The sequence below is a fragment of the Enhydra lutris genome, unplaced genomic scaffold, assembly GCF_002288905.1.
Source record: "Enhydra lutris kenyoni isolate GAN:26980312 unplaced genomic scaffold, ASM228890v2 scaffoldscaffold1, whole genome shotgun sequence".
Classification (NCBI taxonomy): Eukaryota; Metazoa; Chordata; class Mammalia; order Carnivora; family Mustelidae; genus Enhydra; species Enhydra lutris.
This window is the reverse complement of record NW_019154085.1, coordinates 16,733,638-16,757,799: the sequence shown is the minus strand read 5'-3', so window position 1 is coordinate 16,757,799 and position 24,162 is coordinate 16,733,638. Positions and strand designations below refer to the sequence as shown.

General features: G+C 38.4%; 1 protein-coding gene across 4 annotated transcripts in view; it reads right to left on the bottom strand.

Annotated features, from left to right (window-relative positions):
• Positions 1–24,162, bottom strand: part of LOC111141102 (par-3 family cell polarity regulator beta) — a 1,027,371-nt gene that overhangs the window by 458,571 nt on the left and 544,638 nt on the right. For all 4 annotated transcript variants that reach the window (XM_022493436.1, XM_022493462.1, XM_022493453.1 and 1 more), the window contains exons 5-10: positions 23,003–23,091; positions 14,603–14,689; positions 8,830–8,955; positions 6,373–6,731; positions 2,874–3,013; positions 1,638–1,766 (exon numbers count right to left, since the gene is read on the bottom strand). In XM_022493436.1, coding sequence (XP_022349144.1) covers positions 1,638–1,766; positions 2,874–3,013; positions 6,373–6,731; positions 8,830–8,955; positions 14,603–14,689; positions 23,003–23,091 — 930 coding nt within the window. The remainder of the gene's footprint in view (positions 1–1,637; positions 1,767–2,873; positions 3,014–6,372; positions 6,732–8,829; positions 8,956–14,602; positions 14,690–23,002; positions 23,092–24,162) is intronic.

Here is a 24,162-nt window from a genome sequence, read left to right as displayed (position 1 = left end):
CTCTTTTACCAGCTCAAGGAGGACAGGAAATGAGTCTTAATTATTTTTGTATCCCCAGAACCTCGAACTTAGTGGACATCATGTAATAGTAAACTATTAGTCAGATTAATACATAGATATGCTAATGAAGGAAATACCTGAAGAAATATATTAAGTCTACTTTTTTAATCTATGCAAAAACCCTTTACCTATTTGATAGCAATAAAAATATGTCCTAAACTTTCTCTTTTTCAAGTTAACTACAGTCAGTTTTCTCAACTAACTCTCACTGGTTCTTTTTTTTTTTTGACAGGCAAAGATCACAAGTAGGCAGAGAGGCAGGCAGAGAGAGAGAGAGAGCGGCAGAAGCAGGTTCACTGCTGAGCAGAGAGCCTCATGTGGGGCTCGATCCCAGGACCCTGGGATCATGACCTGAGCTGATCATGACTCGAAGTCTGAGGCTTTAACCCACTGAGCCAGCCAGGTGCCCCACTCTCACTGGTTCTGATGATCTAACTCTGGGAACCCACCCTATTACCCATATGTACCTTTGTCATTTCTTAGATAGATTCAAAAGAAATAAAATTTTCAAAAAGGGATAATTAAAAATCCTTTTTACTACATCTATTCCCTTTTTGTTATTAGCCATAAAAGTCCTTCACATTTTTCTATAGCCTTCTTAAATACACATCAATAATAAAATAATAGGTATTCATTGTTTTTAAAATGAAAAAATTAAAATGTCTCATAATCCCAACATTCTGGGTGTATCTCCTGCTCGTTCTTTGTTTTTGTTTTTGTTTTTTTTTTAAAGATATTTTAATGTGATCTGATCATGCTGCATATATCATTTTATATACTACTTTTTTTCCTTAATGTGCTATGCACGTTTTCTCATGTTATTATCAGTTCATCACCAAGACCATTTTAAATCACTATTATATATCACTGGAGAGCTATCTAGTTATCTAACCAATACCTTATGGTTATACAGCACCCGATAGATCACTACAATAAATGGGACTTGAGGAAAAAAAAAAATCATTGTACATGAGTTTTTTCCACATCTTTGATGATCAGTTTAGGACAGATTTCTAAAAGTATAATTAGTAGGTCAAAGAACATACATTTTCACAAGACTTTTGAAACTCTCTTCCTCAGGGTACCACCTTTCCTGGTCCTCAGACTAGGTTAAATTCCCTTGTGACATGTTCCTAGTACACCCTGCCATTCCTGTTCATCACCCTCATCACCATTTTGAAGACTTGGTTATATTTTATTTCCTTTTAGACTACAAACTGCATTAAGGCGGCGCATGACCATCTTTGCTGACTGTGTTTTGCATAAAGCTAACATATAGTCCAACCCTCAAAGTATATTTTATTTAGTTGAATACCATTAAATTGCTTCCTTAAAAGGGTTTTGAATTTGCATCCCAGAAGCACTGTTGGTGCATGTCCAACTCACTGCATTAATATTGTAAAGCCATGACACCCCCAAATGGGAAGACCCCCCCCCCAAAAAAACCTCTTAGTGTGATTCAGTTCTTGTTACAAACCAAACCTGTGGCTTAGAGCTCATCTCTCAGCTCCTATGAATTCACTGGGTATATTAAACTCTGCATTGAAGATTCAGTGAGACTGTGACCTGAACATTACCAGCTCTCGGGGAAGAAAAGTCCCTTCTTGACGGGCGATGACCAGCGATGCTGTCTCTCCTTGCTTGGTGCTCCTCAGCATGGCCACAAGCTCTTCCTGTGTCCGCCCAGTGACATCTCTGCCATTGACCTAACGGACGCCGTCATATGAACAGATTACAACACTCTCCACCTCCTTCTATGCTAGATGGTTTCTGAAAGTAAGTAGCAAATGGGCTCCTACAATCGATAAAGCTCTGAAAAGGTGAAAACTGAACACAGGGACCCAAACCAACCATGTTCAAAGTACCAGTACTACATTGACCATCATTATTATGGTGCTAGATCCTTTCAGATAGACAGTATTTAGTATAAGCAGTTTCTCCTAAGATATCACATTCCTATGAGGGGGACATCAAACTGACAGCAGAAAATAATTCCTTAAATAGGAAAGAAGTGGATTTAAGATGCTGAACTGGAACCATTTTCTGCCTAATACAAAAAAAAAAAGGGGGCAAAAAAAATGGATCATGATCACATGGCAAATTCCTTTGGCAACGAAGTCTTTCGTTATAATTAAACAGTGATCTCCATGTCTAGAAAATTAAAGTCTCCCGGATATCATAGATAATTAGAAATTAGAATTTGGAGCTATACTAGTCATTTGATATATCTTCTTTCATAATCTAGAACCATATGAAAATCTATAGTTTTGCTTCCGTGCCATGAGAAAGTTAAATAGAACCAGACAGTTTCAATGAGGAAGATTTCTTGAAAGGTAAGTTGACAATATGTATTTAGCCAAGAAGACAATGCTACCAAACAAAAATACATGGAGGAAAAGCCTCTTGCTTTGGGTAGTTCCAGATACTTCTTTTTAGGTATGGATCAACCTGAGACAGGCAGCCCATCCCTAGGAGAAGTTTAAAGATATTGTTACCAGAGTTTGGCTATGATTCGGAATTCTTAGCCCTAACTGCATTTATGACAAATTTGTGGATTTGATCCAAATTCCCCAGGGATCCTAAGAGGTGGAAGTAAGACAGAGAAGACAGGGTAAAGTTTGAGGTGTTACATGTGCTTATATCACTGACCTTATGGGGAACTTAGAAGTCAGATTTCCCATTAACTAATTTTTTTAAATAATTAAAGTCTATCTTTTCTACAAGTGATAGTTTTCAATATATTATGTCAAAACATAAATAGTAACATATTTATTTAAACATATTTTATTGAAGATATTAATTCCAATTCTTACCTCCAAAATTCTGTCCCCTGATTGTAGGCGGCCATCTTTTATTGCTGCTCCCTTTGGTAAAATGTTTTTTACAAAAATGGGACCAGGCCCATGTATGGAAGAGTCTCTGGTAACCACAGTGAAACCCAGTCCTTCAGGGCCTAGTGTGTAAGACCAGGAAAACACATGGTCACCTTAAGTAGAAACCTGCAGAAAAATCTACCTAATTTAGACTAATGTAGAATAATTAAAATGTTTACATTCCAGTAAATATTTTAAATTCACTTCAGTTGTTCTGATTGCAAATACAGATATTGTTCCTGACAGGCCATGATGGTTTCAAAGTGGATTTTAGGGTTCAATGCAGATGTGTAACACTTTTGTTTATGGAGGCCCCAGAAGAAATGGCACGTTATCCATAAACTCAGGAGATCGATTTCTCGGTAAACCATGAGCAGCCAAAGGCCATCTGACATGAGTTTTGTCAGGCATTCACTCAGTTAGCTAACCTGCCCCTCCCCCCACCTGGGCCTCGATTCGTGGATTCCTTCTAGGCTGCATCCCCTTGCTCCCTTCCTCACTCTTGCTGTCCCATTCTCTTGCACTCAATCTCTTCCTCTCCCAGTAGGTGGTTTTCACTTTATCTGAACATCTCTGCCCTAAAGAATCCTTATTGCAATCTTACTTCTTCAGTCTTCCACCACCAATGACCTACTCATGACCACATCCACTAATTTTCCCTCTTCTGATCTGTCCCTCTCTCTAGCTTCGACACTTTTCACCAATTGTTCTCTTGAAATTAATGGCCCCCTCTTTGGTTTTCATGTCTGTATTTTCTGATTATTTTCCTAACTCTCTGATCACATCATGTCTACCACTGTCTCCTACCCACTATCCTCCCACATGAACAAAGATATTCAAGGATCTGCCCTAGAACAGTTTGTTCTCCAGATCTCTGCCTTGGCCAGCTCCCAGCTCCAACTGTCAGCTCCCCACGGATGACACCTGAACCTTGTTGACCCTAATCTTTCTGGTGTTGGCTTGCTTGACAGGACCACGCACACACTTTCACCAGCATCTCAAACTTCACTATGCATCTCCTGCTCCAATTCAGATCCTGGTCTTTTTACGTATATTTATCGACTAAAAATTCTAATTTTTAGTAATGGTATCTCCATTGAACAAGCCACTTGCAATTCCTCTCTCTCTCCTCTCCTATATCCAGTCAGCAGGCATGGCATACATATTCCATTTAGGCAGATGCAATGATCCTTTGTTCTTTGATCTCTCCTTCAGTGTACCTTTTTGCTGTCAGATTAATCTTCCCAAAGTACAATAATATGATCGCATATTCTTTATTTTTGCATTCAAGGCTTTCGGATGAATTCTTTTTTGAAAATTATTTTTATTAACATATAATGTATTATTTGCCCCAGGGGTACAGGTCTGTGAATCATCAGGCTTATACATTTCACACCACTCACATAGCACATAACCTCCCCAGTGTCCATAACCCAACCACCCTCTCCCTACCCCCACACCCCACCCCCTAGTAACCCTCAGTTTGTTTCATGAGATTAAGAGTCTCTTAGGGTTTGGATATCTCCTGATCCCATCTTGTTTTTTTTTTTCTCTTCCTACCCACCACAATCCCCCACCTTGCCTCTCAAATTTCTCATATCAGAGAGATCATATGATAATTGTCTTTCTCTGATTGACTTATTTCACTCAGCATAATACCCTCTAGTTTCACCCACGTCATTGCAAATGGCAAGACTTTTTCTGATAGATTCTTTTTTGTTTTTTAAAGATTTTATTTATTTATTTGACAGACAGAAATCACAAGTAGGCAGAGATGCAGGCAGAGAGAGAGGAGGAAGCAGGCTCCCTGCTAAGCAGAGAGCCCGAATCGGGGCTCAATCCCAGGACCCTGGGATCATGACATGAGCTGAAGGCAGAGGCTTTAACCCATTGAGCCACTCAGGCACCCCTCTGGTGGATTCTTAAGGTTACATTTTGTGTCTGATTTATCTATCCTCAAAGCACCCAACCCCATGTCTTATACGTAGCTGGGTAATTTGTACAAAAAACATAACTGATACAGTTATATAAAAAGCCTAGGGGTGCCTGTGAGGCTCAGTTGGTTAAGTGAGCTCAGGTCATGATCTCAGAGTCCTGGGATTGAGCCCTGCATCAGGGTCTTTGCTCAGTGAGGAGTCTGCTTATAGATTCTCTTCTCTCCTGCCCTCTACCCCTCCCCCACTAATGCATGAACGTGCACATGCTCACTCACTCTCTCAAATAAATAAATAACTTTTATTTTTTAAAGCCTAATTGTTAAGCACACAGATGAATTTGTGCCTCCTAGTCAATACAGTTTCTTCTTAGTACAGAATTCTTAAGGGGGACAAAACTCTGACCAGAGGATCTTTCAGAATAACCACTATACCCTAATTAAAGGTGCATCTTATTTGTTTTTTATATATAAGTATATTAAAACTACCTTGTAATCATTAAATTCTGTAGTAATTCAGACAAAAATTTGAGCTTTTGGTTTCTTTTGAATCAAGTCTTGAAAATCACATAGGATTGCAGAAGGTTTGCAGTGGGGGTACAGATGATGAGGAGGTTACAAACAAACAAAAGCACAGAAGTACAGGAAGGCTTATGTATATATAATATTGGAGAAACCTGCATGTATACACATGTCCTAGTCTCACTGATCTGGGTCTGAAATGCAAAGAAAATTGGAAAAGATGAAGACAAGCTTATATATGCTTTCAAAATTAAGTATGTTTTTTGTTTGTTTGTTTTTTAAAGATTTAATTTATTTATTTGACACACAGAGATCACAAGTAGACAGAGAGCAGGCAGAGAGAGGAAGGGAAGCAGGCTCCCTGCTGAGCAGAGAGCCTGATGCGGGGTTCGATCCCAGGACGCTGGGATCATGACCTGAGCTGAAGGCAGAGGCTTTAACCCACTGAGCCACCCAGGTGCCCTCATGAAATTAAGTATGTTTTGAAAAACTGTTTGCAATGTTGAATTAGCGAAATTTCAATTATATAATTATATATAATAATTATCAATTATAATTATCGCATGTTTACTTTTTGAGGACTAAATGTTTTGCTGGCATAAAAGTGACTTAGAGAACCAGAAACATATATGCACTTTTTAGACTTGACCTAAAGGTGCTACAGAACTCAGTAATCTTACTCAAAATAGGGTCCAAAAGAATTTCAGTGCTTCTTAAGTACTCTGTTTCTCCCCAGGTCGCAATGGTTCTTTCCATTTTCCAATATGTCTTTATCATTTTTGTTTGTTTGTTTCAAATAATCTATACTCTCCAGAAGAATAAGAAAGCGGTACAATTTCAAGAGATTTAAGTTACCTACTTAAATCTATTCTTTGATACAATTAAATGAAGGGAGAATTAATGAAATTAGCCTTAATGCATTTCTCTTAACCAATTTTACATGTTACAATAATAGAATGCTATTAAGCATAATTTAATAATTACCTTTCTTTAGGTCAATCTTAATTTTCTTTGTGTTCTTCTTGCTGCCAAACCCCATGAGAGGGGAGAGTGAGGGAGAGGATGGCTTTCTACCCAGTCTTGGTACCCGGGGGCTCTTGCTATGTTGCAGAGAGGTCAAAGCATCCTCTTCAGGACCCCCTGTTCCTGTGAGAGTTATGGTTTTTATTCCCGTTATTCCATGGACAGGAGGCGGTGGCTTGGTTCTCAAAATGCCATCATTGTTACCAAAAATGTTAAGCGGTCCAATGACTGATTTTTCATACTGTTCACGGTTTTGAGGTGGAAGCACGTGGAGGAGCACACTGGGCGATTTCATCGCCTGACGGAAGACATCTTGAGCCCTTCAAAGAGAGTTAGTAAATATATAACAACACTACGTTCTAGCATGCCACTGACAGCACCCCACGTCATGGCCACGGGGGCGGCATCGGAGCAACCGTTACTGTTACCACCAGGATGACTGCCCAGGAAATACGGATTACCACTTACCACTTGCCCACCAGGCGCCCTGACACTGGGCTACACATGCATTAGGAACACACACAATTCTCCCTTTGAATCTTTTTAACAGCTTCCTCAATCTTCTCATTTCGTCTTAAGTATGTACAATTCACTCTTATTTGGCAAAACAAGGAGACAGAGACTCAGAGTGATTAGATAACTCGTCCAATGACCCACGGTTTTTAAGTATTTCTAAATCTGAAAATCCATCCAGAAGGCATTCCTAAGTAAGTACAAAAGCAAACTTTATTTTTAAATGGAAAAAAATCCTCTTTAGTATTGATCAGAATACCAGTTCCTTTTAGGGCTCTGTTCTGAAGTACAGGTCCTCTCTAAAATGGGTTGTGTTCCAGAATTTCAATTCTGACACAAACATTTTCTCATGGAGATATTTGATGCATTGGCTGTGCCCAGTGTCATAGTGAATTATCAATCCAATATGTACCCTCCCCGTTAGTCTATCACAGAGTACTTGTATTTTTTCCCTTTTTTGTCTTAGTACTTGGTGTTTTTCCTCAGATTCCCTACTACCGTTTCTCGCCTTCATCCTTGTGCCTCATGACTACGTAAAACAACTACTTTTCCCAGCCTTTCTTGCTAATGAGATTTACACAGAAGGGTTCCAGGAAAGCTGGGAGCCAGAAAGGGCTTTCTTCTCCCATTTCTCCAAACTCAGAACGCAGCTTGTGGAACTGCCACACCAACTTGGGACTGCCACCTCCACACTTCCTTGTCCCTGGTGGGGGAGATATTAATCTTGTTCAAGGTGCCTTTATTTCAGGTCTCTGTCAGTAGCAGCCACATCAAATAATAACAAATCATAATTCTAACTGTTATCTGATACGTCCCTCCCCCCAACCCCTAACCTTACTGAATAGAGTACTTACTTTCCATGCTGGTAGGGGAAGGGAAGAAGATCCCACAGAGGTAGCCCAACTCCTCTGGTCAGTTCCCTGCCTGGGAGTCAGCTTCTACTTCGCGTTACCTTCATACTGAATTTTTATGAGCCTCAGTTTTCACCTCACAAACCTATCAAGTCCTTGTACAAAGTACTGTGGTATTATGATTTGAAGAAATAGATTTTTCCATTTTCATTTCTTTCCACACTTAGGCAATCAGTGCCCAAGGCCCTTCTCACCCACAACCATTCACCCCCCCCCTCAATCCCCCCCCCGCCACAACCAAACATACAAATATTGACAGAGAATGGTTACAAAGAACATATATGATGCATTGTTTTGGTCAGAAACAAGAGAAGCTGGTGGTCATTACTAAGGAGTAGTAATTAGTATTTATTCCTAATAAATAGGAATTATGTGTGGTCATTACTAAGTAGTAGTAATTAGTATTTATTCCCTTGTTCCAGAGCCCCACTGCAATGCCAACACATGTTTAAAAAAAAAAATGTGACTATTTCACATGCTATTCTTAGCTCTAAGAACCTTGTCCCATAACATTCGCACATGCTGAAAAATGATTACTTCAGGGAGAATATTTTATTTTTTTTTCATTTGTTACTATTTCTCAGTGAATTTTCACAGACATCTCTCTAGGCCCTTTAGGTTAAGGAAGACTGCTGACACAGAGCTAGTTAATTAATAAGCTGAACTAACAGTCTGTGAAAAGAGCCGTTAAAGACCAGCCTAACTGACCCGTATCCCGAGCAAAGCAAACTCATCCAAGGATGATCCAAACAGACAACCAGGCGGGGAGGCTCATTGTGCTCTGCAGCCTCCTGTTCTTGGGGCCGCCGGGGACGAGTGCGGGCCACCTTCCATAACACATAAGATGCCTTTGGGAATGGATGTCCTGCAGTCATTCAGAGGGGACTGACCAGAAAAGTCTACCAACAATTTTGATCATCAAGAGTGCAATAATGACTGTATGTATGCCAGCAACCAATACAGTAAATAAAACAATGGGAAAAAAAATGCTTACTGAGCAAAGGTTTTGTCTACGAGGTCCACGCTGTTGATTTTTACAATACATTCATTTTCATGAAATAGTCCCTCCCGTTTGGACCTGCTATTTTCTTCAATGCCGCGGATGAAGAGTCCTAGAATCCTAAATGCAAAATTGAGGTTGAAATAGAATTACTGGATAATAATATGCTGATTTTTTCTCCCCTCACAACTATTCAGAACTGAGTATTGGTTTCTATTTATGAAAGAAATTATGCTTTAGAGTCAGGCAACTGTTTGTTGTTTAAATCCTTAGTGGAAAAAAACAAATCCACTGAAAGAAAAAAAGGCCTTCGAGACAGACAGACATAAACACTGACCCAGAGCATGCGGAGCCAGGCCTCCACGGCCATGCCTGCGTTATTTTTAGAAACGGCCACCACAGCTCAGTGGAGCTGGGGACACAGAGGCGTCCGGTTCGGAGAAGGACGTCAGGCTGACTGTAACAGGTGTGAGTGGTGCCAAGACAACCTGAAGCTTAATGACGGAAGAGGACGAGACAGTCACCAGAGTTTTTTGCAGTCATGCTACCTGCTCTAGTTATCTGCATCTTTAAGAAGCAAATATTTACGCACAGATCACATTGCTCAGGTTAAAAGGCAGTTTGGTCCCATTCCATGGGTACTCCTGAATCAAGTACATGCGGGGCCCTTCCGGCGCTCAGGATGGAGGAATGGGAGATAGGGGGAGAGTGTGAGACATAAACTGGATCTGAAGAGTGAGGAGGATTTGGATGGGAGGAGAGAGAGAACAGACACGGAGTGGGGGGGGGCAGGCTGAACCCTGCGTGTTTGTGTGGGGAGCTCGCACTGGCTGGGGAGGCCAGAGCCGCACAGAGGGGCCTTGAACACCAGTTGCTGGACTTCATCTAATCACACAGGAGCAGCACACCCAACACTCACGGCTTCTGAGGGAGACAGAGACGTGATGGCAGTGCTGGGGGTGGGGGGCGCTGGGAAGACTCGTCTGCAACTTCAGCCAGTAAGACTCAGAATTCAGAGAGGCCAGCCCGGCTGCCACTGAGAGTCGGGAACGGAGGAGTTGAGAAAAAAGGACGGAGAAAGGCTATAGCAATAATGAAATGCCTGGTGTGTGCATGTGATTCTGTGGCATTTCAGTAGTATCTACACCAAAAACTTTAAGAAATCAAACTTGTATGTGTTTTAGCTAGTTGTCAGATGAGTGATTTCCCTTCCTCTTGTGGCATGTCAGGGCCCTCACTGTGTCCCCAGAATAAGACAGATGAGTCCTCCAAGAGGACTCTGCTGGACATGGGAGAGACAGCCACCTCCTTGTCCCTCATTCTCCTAGTTTTCTGCTTTGTCTTTCTTCTTTGCATACAGGCCTCCTATGTGATCACACAGCCCAATTGCATTAAATCTCCCATCCAATATGAGAACATCTTAATAAGCCATGGAGAGAGGACAGTCTCTAAGGAGAGTAGAGAAGAAAACTGTCTTCCTGTTTGGAACAGCCACCCAGTAGGAGCTCTGCCTCCAGGGCCCCCCATTCACTTAATGAGCTCCTGTCATCTGAAGATGGCAAGAAGAGGGGCACCTGCCAGTCCTCAGGTCTCTGCCCCCACGGGTACAGTGCACTGATGCAGGGGAGAGTGAGTCACGCCCCCTGTGGTAAGGATGGCTCAGGGTCAGAGGCATGTGGTGTGGTGTTCTGCTGTCTTTCCTGGAAGAGATTAGTAAATTGAACATACTCTGTGTGGAAGAGAAAAGGGGCCAAAGCTACTATTTGATAAAGGATCTGAGATTCAAATTAATATTTTTGAGATCCTAATCCTACCTTAATCTCATAATATAATATTAAAAATTGAGCTATTTGACATGCAAAAGAAGGGGAGGAAAAAGAAGAAGAAATAGAATGAAACAGTGTTTCTTTCTTAAATTAAACAACTCTCGAATAGTTCACATTTTGGATTTTTTTGTTATGGTGGATTCACAATAACATGATCCATTAGGAGGCTCACATGTGGTTATAAACTAGTTTATGTAAGCGATATTTTTTTAACAAGCATTCAAGTCTTCCTTTAATTTAATTCAGTACATCATCAGTCATGTAATGTTACTCCCTAGGATTTAATTTCACATTTTGGGAGATGAATTAATTCTTTCAGGCCACTGGGTTGCAATTTCGCTGGCATATTACAGCTGGAGTATGCTATGTGAACCTCACTGATCTAAATAACCTAACTTTCCATGAAAAATTTATTGACAGAATAAGCTCAACTGTAAAACCCATGTGTCAGAGGTAATTTTGGTAAAATGTAAAACTGACTGATTTTATTAATTTGGTCCCTGGCAACAAACCATGCCTGCCTTCTCCATTCCATAGAAGGGACAAATTCCCTCCAGTTCGATTTCATGCAGACAAGTATAAGAAGGCTCAGAAAAGAATCTCTCATTTTCTTCTCTGCCCCAGACTGGTGGGCTGTGGTCGTGGTCTCATTGGGGACCAAGGCTCTCAGGAGTTAAAGATTAATGCTGTTGAGGAATTATAGGCTCAGAGGAACCAGTTAATTTGCATTAATGAGCAGTGATAGAGGAGGCTGAAACCCACTGCCCTACAGAATGAGAGGGGTGGTCATTACTTCTTTTTCTTCTAATAATCATGTAGACACTAACCCAACCACTCCTTGGCCCCTTCTGCTCTCCCCACTGCATCACAGGCCTTGGCCACTCTACCAGCTTCGCATTTTTATCTAAACATCGCCTCTCCTTACATTACACGTCATTTCTCTCCCATCCCTTCCTTCTTCTCTGTCATATTTAGCTGTCTTTACTAGGAAACGAAGGTATATTATGCTATCTTTATTGGAAAAACAATTAGATTTCATTCTAAAACAAAAGTACCTTTTTTTTTTTTAAAGTCAATGAAGTAAAATTGCTTTTTACTTGTAGGAACTCAGTTTTTTGTATATTTGTTTTGATTCTGACTGTACACACCAAGGGGCCTCCATACAGATGGCATTTAACACCCGATGCGGTCGTGCCTAATGAATCGGCTGAAGCCTTATCTGGTACAGCAGCCACAATATTGTACTCAGGGTGTTCTAACTGAGATTACAGTTCCTATTCAACAACAGGTGTGGCAGTATTTTTCTGAAATATATATATATATACACACACACATATATCTAGAAATTGGAGGCAAAGTCAATTACAGTAGTCTCAGTAAAGAATTAAATGTAAATTCTAATTTAAAATAATGACACAAACCAATAAATGGAAGGAAATTAAGAACTAAGTCTACCACTATGACCTTAACTCACCAACCCCCAGCCCCCGAGCTCACACACTGAAACCATATGGCGTTACGAAGTCAGACACTTGTCTGACACGCTCTGTACTCAGTTGCATCTAAACACATGGGTTGAGTTAAGTGTGCTGTTTCAGCCTGTACTCATTACTTCTTAACTTTTATTGGCTCATGTCTCCACTTCCATATTATTTTTATGTTTTTTAATTAAATTTCCTTTCTATAATACTAATGGAGAGCAAAAAAAAATTATACAACTATTTCATCAAGTTACTGAACAGTTAACCATGAACTTATAAAAGTTAACTTCTGAACCAGGCTTTTTTGTTTTGGCCGAAATATTAATAATACTGATAATTTACACATTCATGTGTTGTGTGCTTTACAAGGAGTTTTCACATTTTTAATCTCATTTAATTCCTACAACCTTGATGTGAAGTAGGTATTCACAAGAGGCAAGTTTAGGGACTTGTTCAAAGTTATAAAAGAGAACACTGAGATTCAAATCCAATTGTTCTGAATCCAAGTGTAACGTTTTTTTCTATTCTTCAAGGCTTATGCTATAAGTCAGAACCAGGAAGGAAAAGGGAAGAAATCAATACATTTTAGTGTATTTCCCTCATCTGATGTAAGAGAAGGTGATTTCTGGTTTACAGGGTCAACTTGTTTTCCGAACTATTGAAAATGAAGTATGGTGACAGTCACATTGTACATTTCTTCATGTTTTGGAAATTGGGATGATCTTGTGTTCTATTCCGGCTTCATTAAACTAAAGGGCCTGGTAATTTAACCGCTCTGGTATTTCGCAAAGCTCTATCAGCACACTTCTGCCAAAAGCCATTAGAATTTCTCATGACAACTGGGTAAATACTCCTCCTGTCTATCAAAAACCACCTCAGCTTATCCTGTGCCATAACCTGTAACATTTATAAACACGCTTATTAACACATACAGGAAATGAAACAATAAGAGCCGCTGGCTTTTCAGTTCATTTCTTTTTAGAGAACATTCATTTCAGCAAGAGCTTGGTTCGCATCAGATGTTATTTGCAAAAAAAGGTGATGACTTTGCAATTACAGGTAGCAGATGGCTACCTGCTGAAAATGATGCCAACCAAAATATCATGACTAAATCTGCTCTTCCTGCTATGTGGCAGACTGAATTGAATAAATATTCTGAACCAGTAAATTAATACTATATAACCTTTGGGAAATTTTTGCTCTAGAAAGAGGAAGGGACTAAGGGGGATTGGATCTGGATTTCGTATGACCTTGAAAAAAAAATTAATGGTCTTTCCTGGACTTTGCTCTCTTAAGCTAAAATAAGGCATTCTGCCTGAAATTTTCAGTGATGCATTTAATATAAGAAAAATAAATTTTGCATATTAATTAAAACATGCTTTTTACTTAAAGGAACTCAGTAAGGAAAGTCCTTTCTTTTAAGATAGCTCTTGTCAGTATCAATCTAGTGCTAAAGGTACTCATCTTATTGAACAGTGACACAATATCTAATACTAGTTTTGTAAAGTTGTTGTAATAGTACTAATATTAACTATCAGGCACACACTTCAATTTTCAACAGTAAAACAGCTTTTATATCCAGTTAGGTGGACATGAATTTCAAAAAACGCTGACATCTAAATAAATTACCATTTGCCACTGTGGATTTAGCAATTAAATGTTTTTAAAATTTCAAAAGGAGGTGGTATACTGTTTTTAATTGATTACATTTTATTTTAGACAAAAAAAGCACAATAGTACCCTACCATTATAGTTAAAATCATGAAAACATATAGCATCTGATATAGCTACTTACAGTGCTGGAATATTTATTATTCTACGTTCCCATATACCTAAACAGAATCAGGAAATATCAATTTGGATGACCACCTTCACTTTTCGAAGTGTATTTTGGAACATTAAAAAATTCAGTTGTAATATTTGTCTAACAGTATGTTAAAACCTTCTTAAGGATTGTGTTTACTACATGTCACTGACAAGAACACTTTAAGAAAATACTTCAGGGGTGCCTGGGTGGCTCAGCCAGTTAAGCATCTAGCTCTTGATTTTGGCTCAGCTCATGATCTCAGGATCGTGAGATCGAGGCCTATGTTTGGCTCCACACTCAATGGGGAGTCTATTTCTTTCTTCCCCTTCTCCTACTTGCCCTCCTCATGCCTGTTCTCTCTCTCTTTCCAACAAATGAATAAATTAATATTTGTTTAAAAAAAGAAAATAATGCATAATTAAGTGCAAATGTGGAAATGGTAATTGATACTGTTGCTTTTCCACTGTATCTTAGAAGTAACACCACTGTATCTTTGTTTCTAACACTTAAGTGGCCAACAGAAGTATATAGTGAGGTGTCGGTCTGAATAACAGAGATACACATTTAATCCTCTTCTGAATCATGTTTGGGAAAATGAACTGAAGTCAAGTTTTTCATTAGCACGAGCTTCTGATGTAAAGAAAACATCTTACCTTCCACTCAGAGACGAAAAGAAGGGCACCACGTGTATTCCCAAGGGGCCTCCTTCCCCAGAAATATCCACTGTTCTTGTCATATCGCTGGGGCAGAAACAAGTAAGAGCACAGATAAGTCTCTACTTAAAAAAAAAAAAAAAAAAAAAAAAAAAAACAAATTTAAAAAAAAAAAAAAAAAACTAAGATTATATCAACTACTGTAACTTCAACGGCAGAGATGAAGTCAATTGAATACATGATTTGCTGGTATGTTCACAAGATCCAGGAAATAAAATGTTTAAAAGACTGATTTCTTATTTTTTTTTCTGTAGAAGGGAAACAAATGGAAATAATGACCCACAAAAATAACTTTCTACTTAATTTAACCTGCATAAATCAACATATTTAAAAGGATACACACAAAAATGAAATCTCTCCCCATTGAGACGCACTTGACAATTACTGTGCAGATGATGAAATACATGGGACTAAAGCTTACCTATGCTTGGGCATAAAGTAGTTTTCCCTCCCAGAACAGGAAAATTGAAATAAAAAATATGTTTATTAGAAAAAGCACAGAAGTACATTTTACAACAGTGAAGCCCCAGTTAGTAACACATATGGGCATGTTCGGAGCATTATAAGTCAGAACTCAGACTTGCCTTTCAATAAGGCATCAGTTGTAGTCACTGGAACAATTCTAAATTTTCACCTCCCATTTTTTTTAGAGGTAGAAAAGGAAGTTGTAAAGCCTGGAGAAAATGTATTACAGAAAGAAATAGAAAGCCTGACCTGCCTAACCTACTCCAGATTAAGGAAAGGATGAGCTAGAAACATTAATGGATAGTGTGTATGACTGAAATATACAAGATATTGGGAAACTTTGAGTAATAAAGAGTGGAACTAACAAGTTTTTATAAAGATGAAAAATAATAACCGTGAACAATTATTGGCTCCTTTAATCCCACAGAGAGAAAATAAAATTGCCAGAGGAAAAATGATAAAGTTGAAGCAAGCATCCTTGTTATGGAAATTGTAAGCAGATCTCTATTGTTTCCTATTTACATGAAGATGACCTGAAACTAGATGTCAAATTAAGAGCTACAGCTGCTACAAATGCTTTTCTGTTCCAAATTGAAAATGGTGAAATTTTGGCTCCTTGCTAGAAAGTTGAGAACAGCATAAGAAAGCAAAATGCCTGATAAATTCACTCTGTATGTAGCACTCCCTGAATTATCAGGCATCTAAAATAAATACATTAAATATATTCCCATCAGTGGACAAGGCTTATTTTTAATGTGTTTTCATTGCAAACTTATTATCATTAAGAACTATAAAAAAGAGCATGTCAGTTTCTAACATTTGTGGAGTATGATAGAATTTCAAATCTGATAATAAATTTCAAATGAGTTTTGCTCAGATATTGCTGATATATTTAAAAGTTGTTCAGTCAAGCAGGTTATATCAAAGGCCTGGGGTAAAAGTTAGAAATAAAACAAATCTTAGAGTGATAATATCATGGGATAAAATAGATTCTTCTTGATACTTTCTGTGTGATAATACAGATATTAAATGAATATATATATAAACATATAAGTATATATATAACATATGAAATACTATATATATGTATGTACTATACATCCTAAATATAAACTGTCTGATGGGCAGAGAAAGTTGCATAGCTCTTAATGGACCACAAAGCAATAATTTTTACATAATAACAGATTTATAGTACATTCGTAGGTATTTGAGAAGGACTACACCCAGAGCATTAACATTCTAGGGTTGTGGTATTGTTTTAAAGACTTTTAAAAACAAAGATGAAAATCTTGTTTAATCATTAAACTTTGTTATCTCTACCTTTACAATGTATTTTTGTTTTACACTTAGAATGTAACACAAATCTTTCCCAATAAGTGTATTAAATGTCCACGAGCTGAGAGATAGCACTCATACGTACTATAGAGAGGCTTTTAGAATATAAGTGTGTTTAGTATAGAGTTCAAGATTTCAGCTTAAGAATTTTTAGGATGGCTTTATGTTTTTGTTTCTGTGTTTGTGAGGTTTTTGTTTTTTGTTTTTGTTTTTTTTTTTTTTTTTTTGGTCTCTTTTGCAAATATTTCTTTACCCAACTCAAAACCTTTCCTGTAAAACATAATAAATTCTATGTATTATACTGATACATACTCTTTAGGAACTATCAATCTTTTATTTTTACATTCACTTAATAAAGTAAATCTTATAATTTGTTAAAGCAATCAACCTTATTTTAAAACACTATACCCATTCTTGGGGATGCAATCTAAAGGTTCATTTATACTTCATAAGATTCTCTTTTTTGAGACCTCAGAATAAACTCTTGTTCTATCTATGTACATGGCAATCACAATTTTTTGGCTGGAAAGACATGTGACAAATCCTAAATGGCTATCATAAAAATGTTATCCCAGAAAAAAAGCATGAAGGATTGTTGATTTTGTAGATTGTAATTAAATCTACTTAATATAGACAAATATTACAAATTTTACACAGGTTGTGTTTTACCATGCTCTTTATAAAATGTTATCCATTTTTTAAGATGGAAAGAAAAGCTTTTGAAAAAGGAAGCCTCACAGACCATATATTTTTACTTATTTTAAAAGGAGGGGGATCTTTGCGTTCCATATACCTGATGGAATTCTGTAGAAATCTCTGTATATATACTCTTAATGAAAGATAAACACAGCAAGTAGGGCTAGACACAATTGTCTCATAAAGTGAGATTTTACTAAGATGTGCAAATACACTATCAATGCCATTTGTTTAGTCCAAGTGCAGAGTAAGTTTTAGCAACCAGTGAGCAAGTTATGTTCACGATAATTTACGTCCTGGAGGCTGACTGGGAACGGAAAATTTAGAGAATGAGGTGGAGAGAATTTTTTGGTAGTGGAAAGAAAAAGGGATCGGCAGCTACTTGTGAAAAACAGACAAAAAAGTGAAATGTGGGGTAAAGGGAAAATATTTCAAGTACACAAAGAAAAGCTGAAAGTGTCACGAAGATCGAAATGGCTGACTTTAGAGAATGAAACCCAAAGTGGACAGTCACAGAACATTAGATCCAACATTAGATCAAGCTAAATGTCCTAAGATCCAATTGACAACACTGATTCAAATAATTCCTGGGACCAGCTGCTACCTATCTAAGATTTTAGGACAAAACTTGGGGTGAAGGTACAGAATAAAAGGTTACAAGTGAGCCTGTCCTGAACAGCTGCTCTGCAGGAACTCCATGGCCAAGGTCTTCATTTGGCTCCATCCAGAAGAAACACATGAAGTCTGAGGGACAGAAGATAAGAGCTGCAGAGGGCTGCAGGTACAATTCTTCACACGAGGCAAATGGACAGCATTCTTAATATTGAGATTATTAAACTCACAGTTTAAAGTCACAGGCTACTCATGTAGGGTAAGGGACAGAGGACTCAGGGCAAGCTGGGTGGGGGGTGTCCTTGTTTCAGAAGAAAATCATGATTAAGTTACAAAATTAGCAGTGTATCTTAGCGGTGGCTTTGAGTCAGATATCTGAGAAAAGCATTTAAACAAAGACCAGAAGTATCAGTTTCCTTATTTGGACAAAGGGGAAATTAAGATAAATTCCTAATAGAACTGTTGGTTTAAAAACAACTAGAGGACATAACATGTACCTCATACACATAGTATCTGGTGTGTACAAGAGGTTCAATAACCACCAGCTATTAGGATGATTATTAGAATTTTTTGAGGGAAAGAGTTTATGGATTAAAAGGAAATTATCTCAAACTTCCCACTTTTTTCTCAACTGATTTCCTCAGTGAGATTTTTAAAATATCCTCAAGTACTGTAGGGATGAGGAACATGTTTTCTTCATGATTAGACTACTGCCACAAAGATGATGATGGATAATAAATGGATAGAAGGTTTTGACCGGGGGTCTTCAGGCACTAATGCACAGGTTCATCATATGCATACAGAACAGTGTGAGAGATGGACCGCCGAGAGACCTCCCAGTACAGTGTGTTGATGGCAGGCAAGTATGCTTGATCGTGAGGTCTTATTGATGCAAATATACTAAGTAAAAGCCTAACAAAAAATCTGTTGATGGTGGTGGGATTCATTCAATGTACCTGAATTCAAGTACATTAATTGAGTAGTTTCAATGATGTAGTTCTATAAGGAAAACATAGAGGCCAATATCTGAGGAGTTCACAGTCTAGGGGGGCAGGATAAGACAGGTAACAGAGAATAACACAAAGCAATGGAATGATAGTAGTCATCGTAGCATGTTTTCAATGATTATAAACTATGATTTGGGATGCACTGTGTTAATGGCCCTCTAGCAATATACCATGTACTCTCACCAGAAGTATATAAAGTAAAACATATCAGACCCGCTTTATAGATACGTAAATTGATGCCTAGAAAGGTAAAATAATTTGCCAAACCTCACACCACTTCTACAAGATAGAGTCAGGATTCACCTTGGAATTTATTGTATTGCAGAACAGGAGTTTTAAGCTACTTTTGCATGAGTTTCAAAGTAGAGGCACTTCCTGGTGAGGCTCAGAAGAAATTAGTACAGGATCAGGAAGGGAAGCTGGGATCAGGAAACTCTTCCTGAAGGAGGAGTTTAGATGGAAGTGAGAAGGGCAAATGGATCCCTAATCAGAGAAAGTAGGTGAGGGGATGGTGGGGGCATGTGGAGGAAACAGCACAGTCTGCACTGAGACACTGAAGCAGGATGGTTTGTGAGCACACAGACTGGCTGTGATATTAGAGAAAGAGGCTAGTGAGCAGAGAGAAAGGAAGGAAAAGACAGGGAGGTATTGAGAAGAGAAGGTTGAACCATCAGCTTGAGATCAAATCTCAGAGTGATATGTCAAAATCCATACGGGGGGAAAAAAGCACATTTAGTTTGGTAGAAAATGGAGTCATTAAAGGTGTTGGCACTAAGGAGTAGGGTGATAAATGCTGTGGTTTAGAAATATTTATCTGGCAGTGATATGTGGGATCAATCAGAAAAGAGTAAGACAAGATAGAGACTGGTCCCTGAGACAGGAATTAGTAAATTATTGCAATAATTGGAGAGGTAATAGGGCTTGAGCATCACAGGAATAAAGCATGAATACCTGGGGGAAGGTTTAAGGGATTTTTTTTTTTTTTTTGACATGGACTCTACCAATAGTTTGTCAAATGAATGGATATAAGAGGCAAAAAAGAATAAAACTTGATAGCTGTTTTAAGCGTGGGAGAAGAGGTAAGTCTGGAGTAGGGTAATTTGGAAATGTGTCAAGGAATAGGTTGAGGTCAGGAATGAAGTTGAACTTAGGGATGACGTGAAGGTCTTTTGCATGTATCGCTTGCTGTTGAAATAGAAGCTTTACAGCACCTGGGTGGCTCAGTTAAGCGTCCAACTCTTAATTTCAGCTTAAGTCATGATCTCAGGGTTGTGAGATCAAGTCCCTCATGGGGCTCCATGCTGGGAGTGGAGCCTGCTTAAGATTATCTCTCTTCCTCTACCCCCCTCTTTGCCTCCCCTTCAAGAAGGAAGGAAGGAAGGAGAGAAGGAAGGAAGGGAGGGAGGGAGGGAAGCTTAAAGTGTAGTTAAACCAAACCAAACAAAAACCATCCAATAGAAATCTCTTGCTTCAACATCTTAAGATCGAGGTAAATTGAGTAGTGCTTCATAGGAGACGCATATTATAAGACTATTTGGAGAACCCCCTCCTATGGTTATTTTTCTTTAAATAAAATTGTGTTAATGCTGTGTAAGCAGCTAATAGGGATGCTTATGATTTATGGAGCAATGTGTTCTAACCATTCACTGAACAAATATTCATACTTGGAACAAGTATGTTCCAAGACCTGTATGACGTGTCAGGAATCCCTTGGAGGATTCACAGTCTTATATGGGAGAATGACAGTCAATAAACCGCGGTACGTGTGCTAATCATAACTGCAGTAGCAACTAATATTTATCTGTTCATTTAGTATTATGCTGAGTACAACTGCCTGTGATAAATCTCATTTAATCTTCACAATAATCTGTGTGATGATACCCATTTTCCATATTAAAAAAACTAAAGAGGTTAAATAATTAGTCTAAGGTTACATAGGTAGTGTTGAAACCCAGGATTTAACAAAATTCAACTGGAATGTAGGAATGGTTTGTTGAATGCTGTGGTTTAAGAAATTTTTACCTAGCAGTGTGAGTGATACAGGAGATCAATTAGGATAAAGAGACTGGTATTCAAGAGAAGAGACAGTAGGTTGCTACAATAGTCTGAGAGGTAATAAAAGCTTAAGCAATGACTATGGGGTTGAAAATACAGAAATAGGTGCAAAATATTTTGAGATGGACTGTGGAAATAATCTGCTGAGCTTTTATGCCACCTACATCAAAGTGAGCCCAAAGCTCTATTCTTAGGCCAAGCTCTGTGGGATAGCATGCCCTCATTGTCCTAGGAGAATGATGACCAAATAACTCAGCTCTAAGTGGCTTCCTAATTGTTCTTCCTTTGTTTCTTCATCACCCTGTGCCAGCTAGAACCCAAGTCTTTTCCTGGAATTGTAATCTCCAAGCTTCCTGGTGCTAGCTGTGCATGCCATCCTGTTAAGATCCTTCTCATCCTCTCCATACCCAAGAGCCTGCAGGTGCTGGGAGTCTGCACTTACTCAGCTTTCTGAACTTGGCCTCAACCTGATTTCACTGATTTCTCCAAACTGGTGCTCACCACATGAAGTTCCTTAGCATAAAATAAAACACCAAAGAATAAGGGGAAGTGTACACAACAGGTAACACTGGCGTTGAAGGCTTTAGAGACAAGAGTAGTGGATAGAGATTGGGTCTCTACAGTTACTTAATTGCTTTGAATTACAATTCATCAGCCTATTAAATGTGGTGATAAAACTCTTACAAAAATTGTGCATGTACACACATACATTTTAATTAAAGAATTTTTTAAATTTCTATACTCCATTCCTCTCAATTCTTTGTACCTGGAGAGAGTTTAGTTAATTAGTTCATGTAGCCATAAATCAAACAATGGTTCACACTCAACGACATCTATCCACATAACATTTAGCCAAGATGATTACAAACTTTTCAAAAAGCTAACACTGAAAAAAATGAAATTAAAGGCAAACAGAAGAGTATTACATTCATTATGCCTGCCTCCAAAAACAATCTTGTCAAGCTTCTAAAAAGATAGTGCCCAAGAGATTTTCTCTACCAAATTTTTAATATTGTGTATCTCATTCATCAAAGCAATATAATCTAAATAGAGCACCTATGTCATGTGGCTATAAATTGTGTGAGGGAAGCCCACACAGTAAATCAGTGTGATAAAGGATGATCACATATTTTTTTTTTTAAAAGCTAATTCCATGAAAAATGCTTGGCCACTGTTAGTAATTGGACTGAATGAAAAGAGTATGTTGAGTAAATGAATGAATGAATGGCCATCAACCTTAGAATCATCACCTCTAAGTGCTGAAGCCAACCATCCATTAAACATGGAATTACTTTCCTAGCACAAAATTCAAAGTAACTTACAAAAAATGATGGGTAAGAGTGGTGGTGGTGGTGGTAGTATCATCACCATGACCATGACCATGACCATGACCATCACCATCACGACCACCGTCATCTTGAACACAGTACAATGGTTGCCAACGACAGCAACTACCCCCATGGCTCACTCTGGCCCAGGCACCGTTGGAAGTGTTCTACACACATGAATTCATTTAATCTTCATATCAACCTTCTGAAGAACAGTTTAACATTATTTCTGTTTTACATACCAGAAACTAAGGCAAAGGGACATGAATAACTTGCCTACGCTTATAGAACTAGGAAGCAGCAAAACTAGGAATGGAACCTGTGTGGTAAGCTAAGGCAGAACTGGAAATTAGTGTAGAACAAAGTAAGTACTGGAGAAATTGAGAGCAAATGACTTCATATAATGAGTTACTTACATTAAAACCACGAAAAATCCTAGGTGATAGACTGGATTCATTTTATATACATTGAGTAAAATATTGCAAGATGGTTAAAACAGAATACAGAACAATATTCAAAGAGCTAATGTCAAAGTAGAGCACTCAACCACAACGAACTCTGAAAATTCACTTTAAACTGTTGTTCAAAGAGGAAAAAAGCAATTAAGGAATCCAGGTTGCTGAAGAGTTGAAAGACTTGGAGGCTCATTTATATATGTTTGTTAGGAAGTTCTTCCATCAAAAAAGAAAATAAAAGAGTGACTAATTAATTTTAGAATTGGGACAGGTTTCATTCCACTCTACTACCTATCCTGACCTTCTCTATAAAATAAAAACTACAAACTGCTAGAGAAACATTATCCTGTAATAACTAAAATAGTCTTATTCACATAAAGAGAATACCTCAGTGCATCCTTGGTTTTCAGCGATGTCAGTGATTCGGTCTGTACACCATTCATAACTTCTCCATCTTCTAAGTTCTGTGTGGAATCCTGTAGTCAAACAAACCCATAAGCATGTGGATGCTACACATGTCGAACTGAAAATTTGAATAAAATGTTTCAACATGAGACAGCAAGTGGTTTTACTCTCAATATATATAGCATGCTCCGATTTTTTTGAAGACTGGAAACAGGTGTTAATCTTTTCAGTGCTTTCAATGTTCTCTTCTCTCCTGTTTGGTTTCTGAAATACTCAAATGGGCCATTTACACAAGGCAATATGTTAAGAGCTTTGGAATACATCATTTAGCTTCCTCCTACTCAACCATAAGCTTTTGGGACGGAGTGTTTTAAATCAGCAAGGAGAGGGGTACCAAAGGGAAGGTGCCACTGACAGGTGGTGATGTATTAGCTTTAATGTACTGTACTTGCCTGTACCCCCTGGTGACACTAAAAATATAAAGAAAAAAAATTCATGAAAAAAAAAGTTGCCCGGCAAGGTCACTTCTGTCGGAAGTGTAACAGGACTGTGGCGGGAAAAGAAATCTGGAGTTCTTACTCTGTCACAAGACTCTCATTCTGAGAATGATCTTCAGTAAAAGGAAACTGAAATTAACCATTTAATTCCTAAAATGGTAAACATTCTTCCACTACAGAGAGCTAAGAGGGCCAGAGGAGGCAAGCGCTCCAGGACAGTAGCCACGTTGAGCTGGATGTTACATGGAATGGATTCTAAAAAGCGAGCTTGATTTTGAATCTCATTTGTAAGGCATTAGATTTCTGTTAAGCTTTGGAACTGCACTTGAGCAGAGGGATTCTGAAGATATACCACTCTTGAGAAGCAAAGTCATAAACCGTGTTACTCATGGACTCCAGGTATCCCTGAGCCAACAAACCACACGGAGAAGGACCCATTGTCAACCACCACACCTGTAAACAGAGCATTCACGGATCCGGAAGCATCCTTGCAACAACAACAAAAAAGACAATATATCAGTTAAGAGGTTGGGCATAAAGGAACTAGGCTAATATCTTGAAGAAAGCAAGGCAGGGAGCCACAATTCAAGCAGTTTATCAGTGTGAAATGATTAAAAAGATGTATTTCACTTTTAGATAGACGGA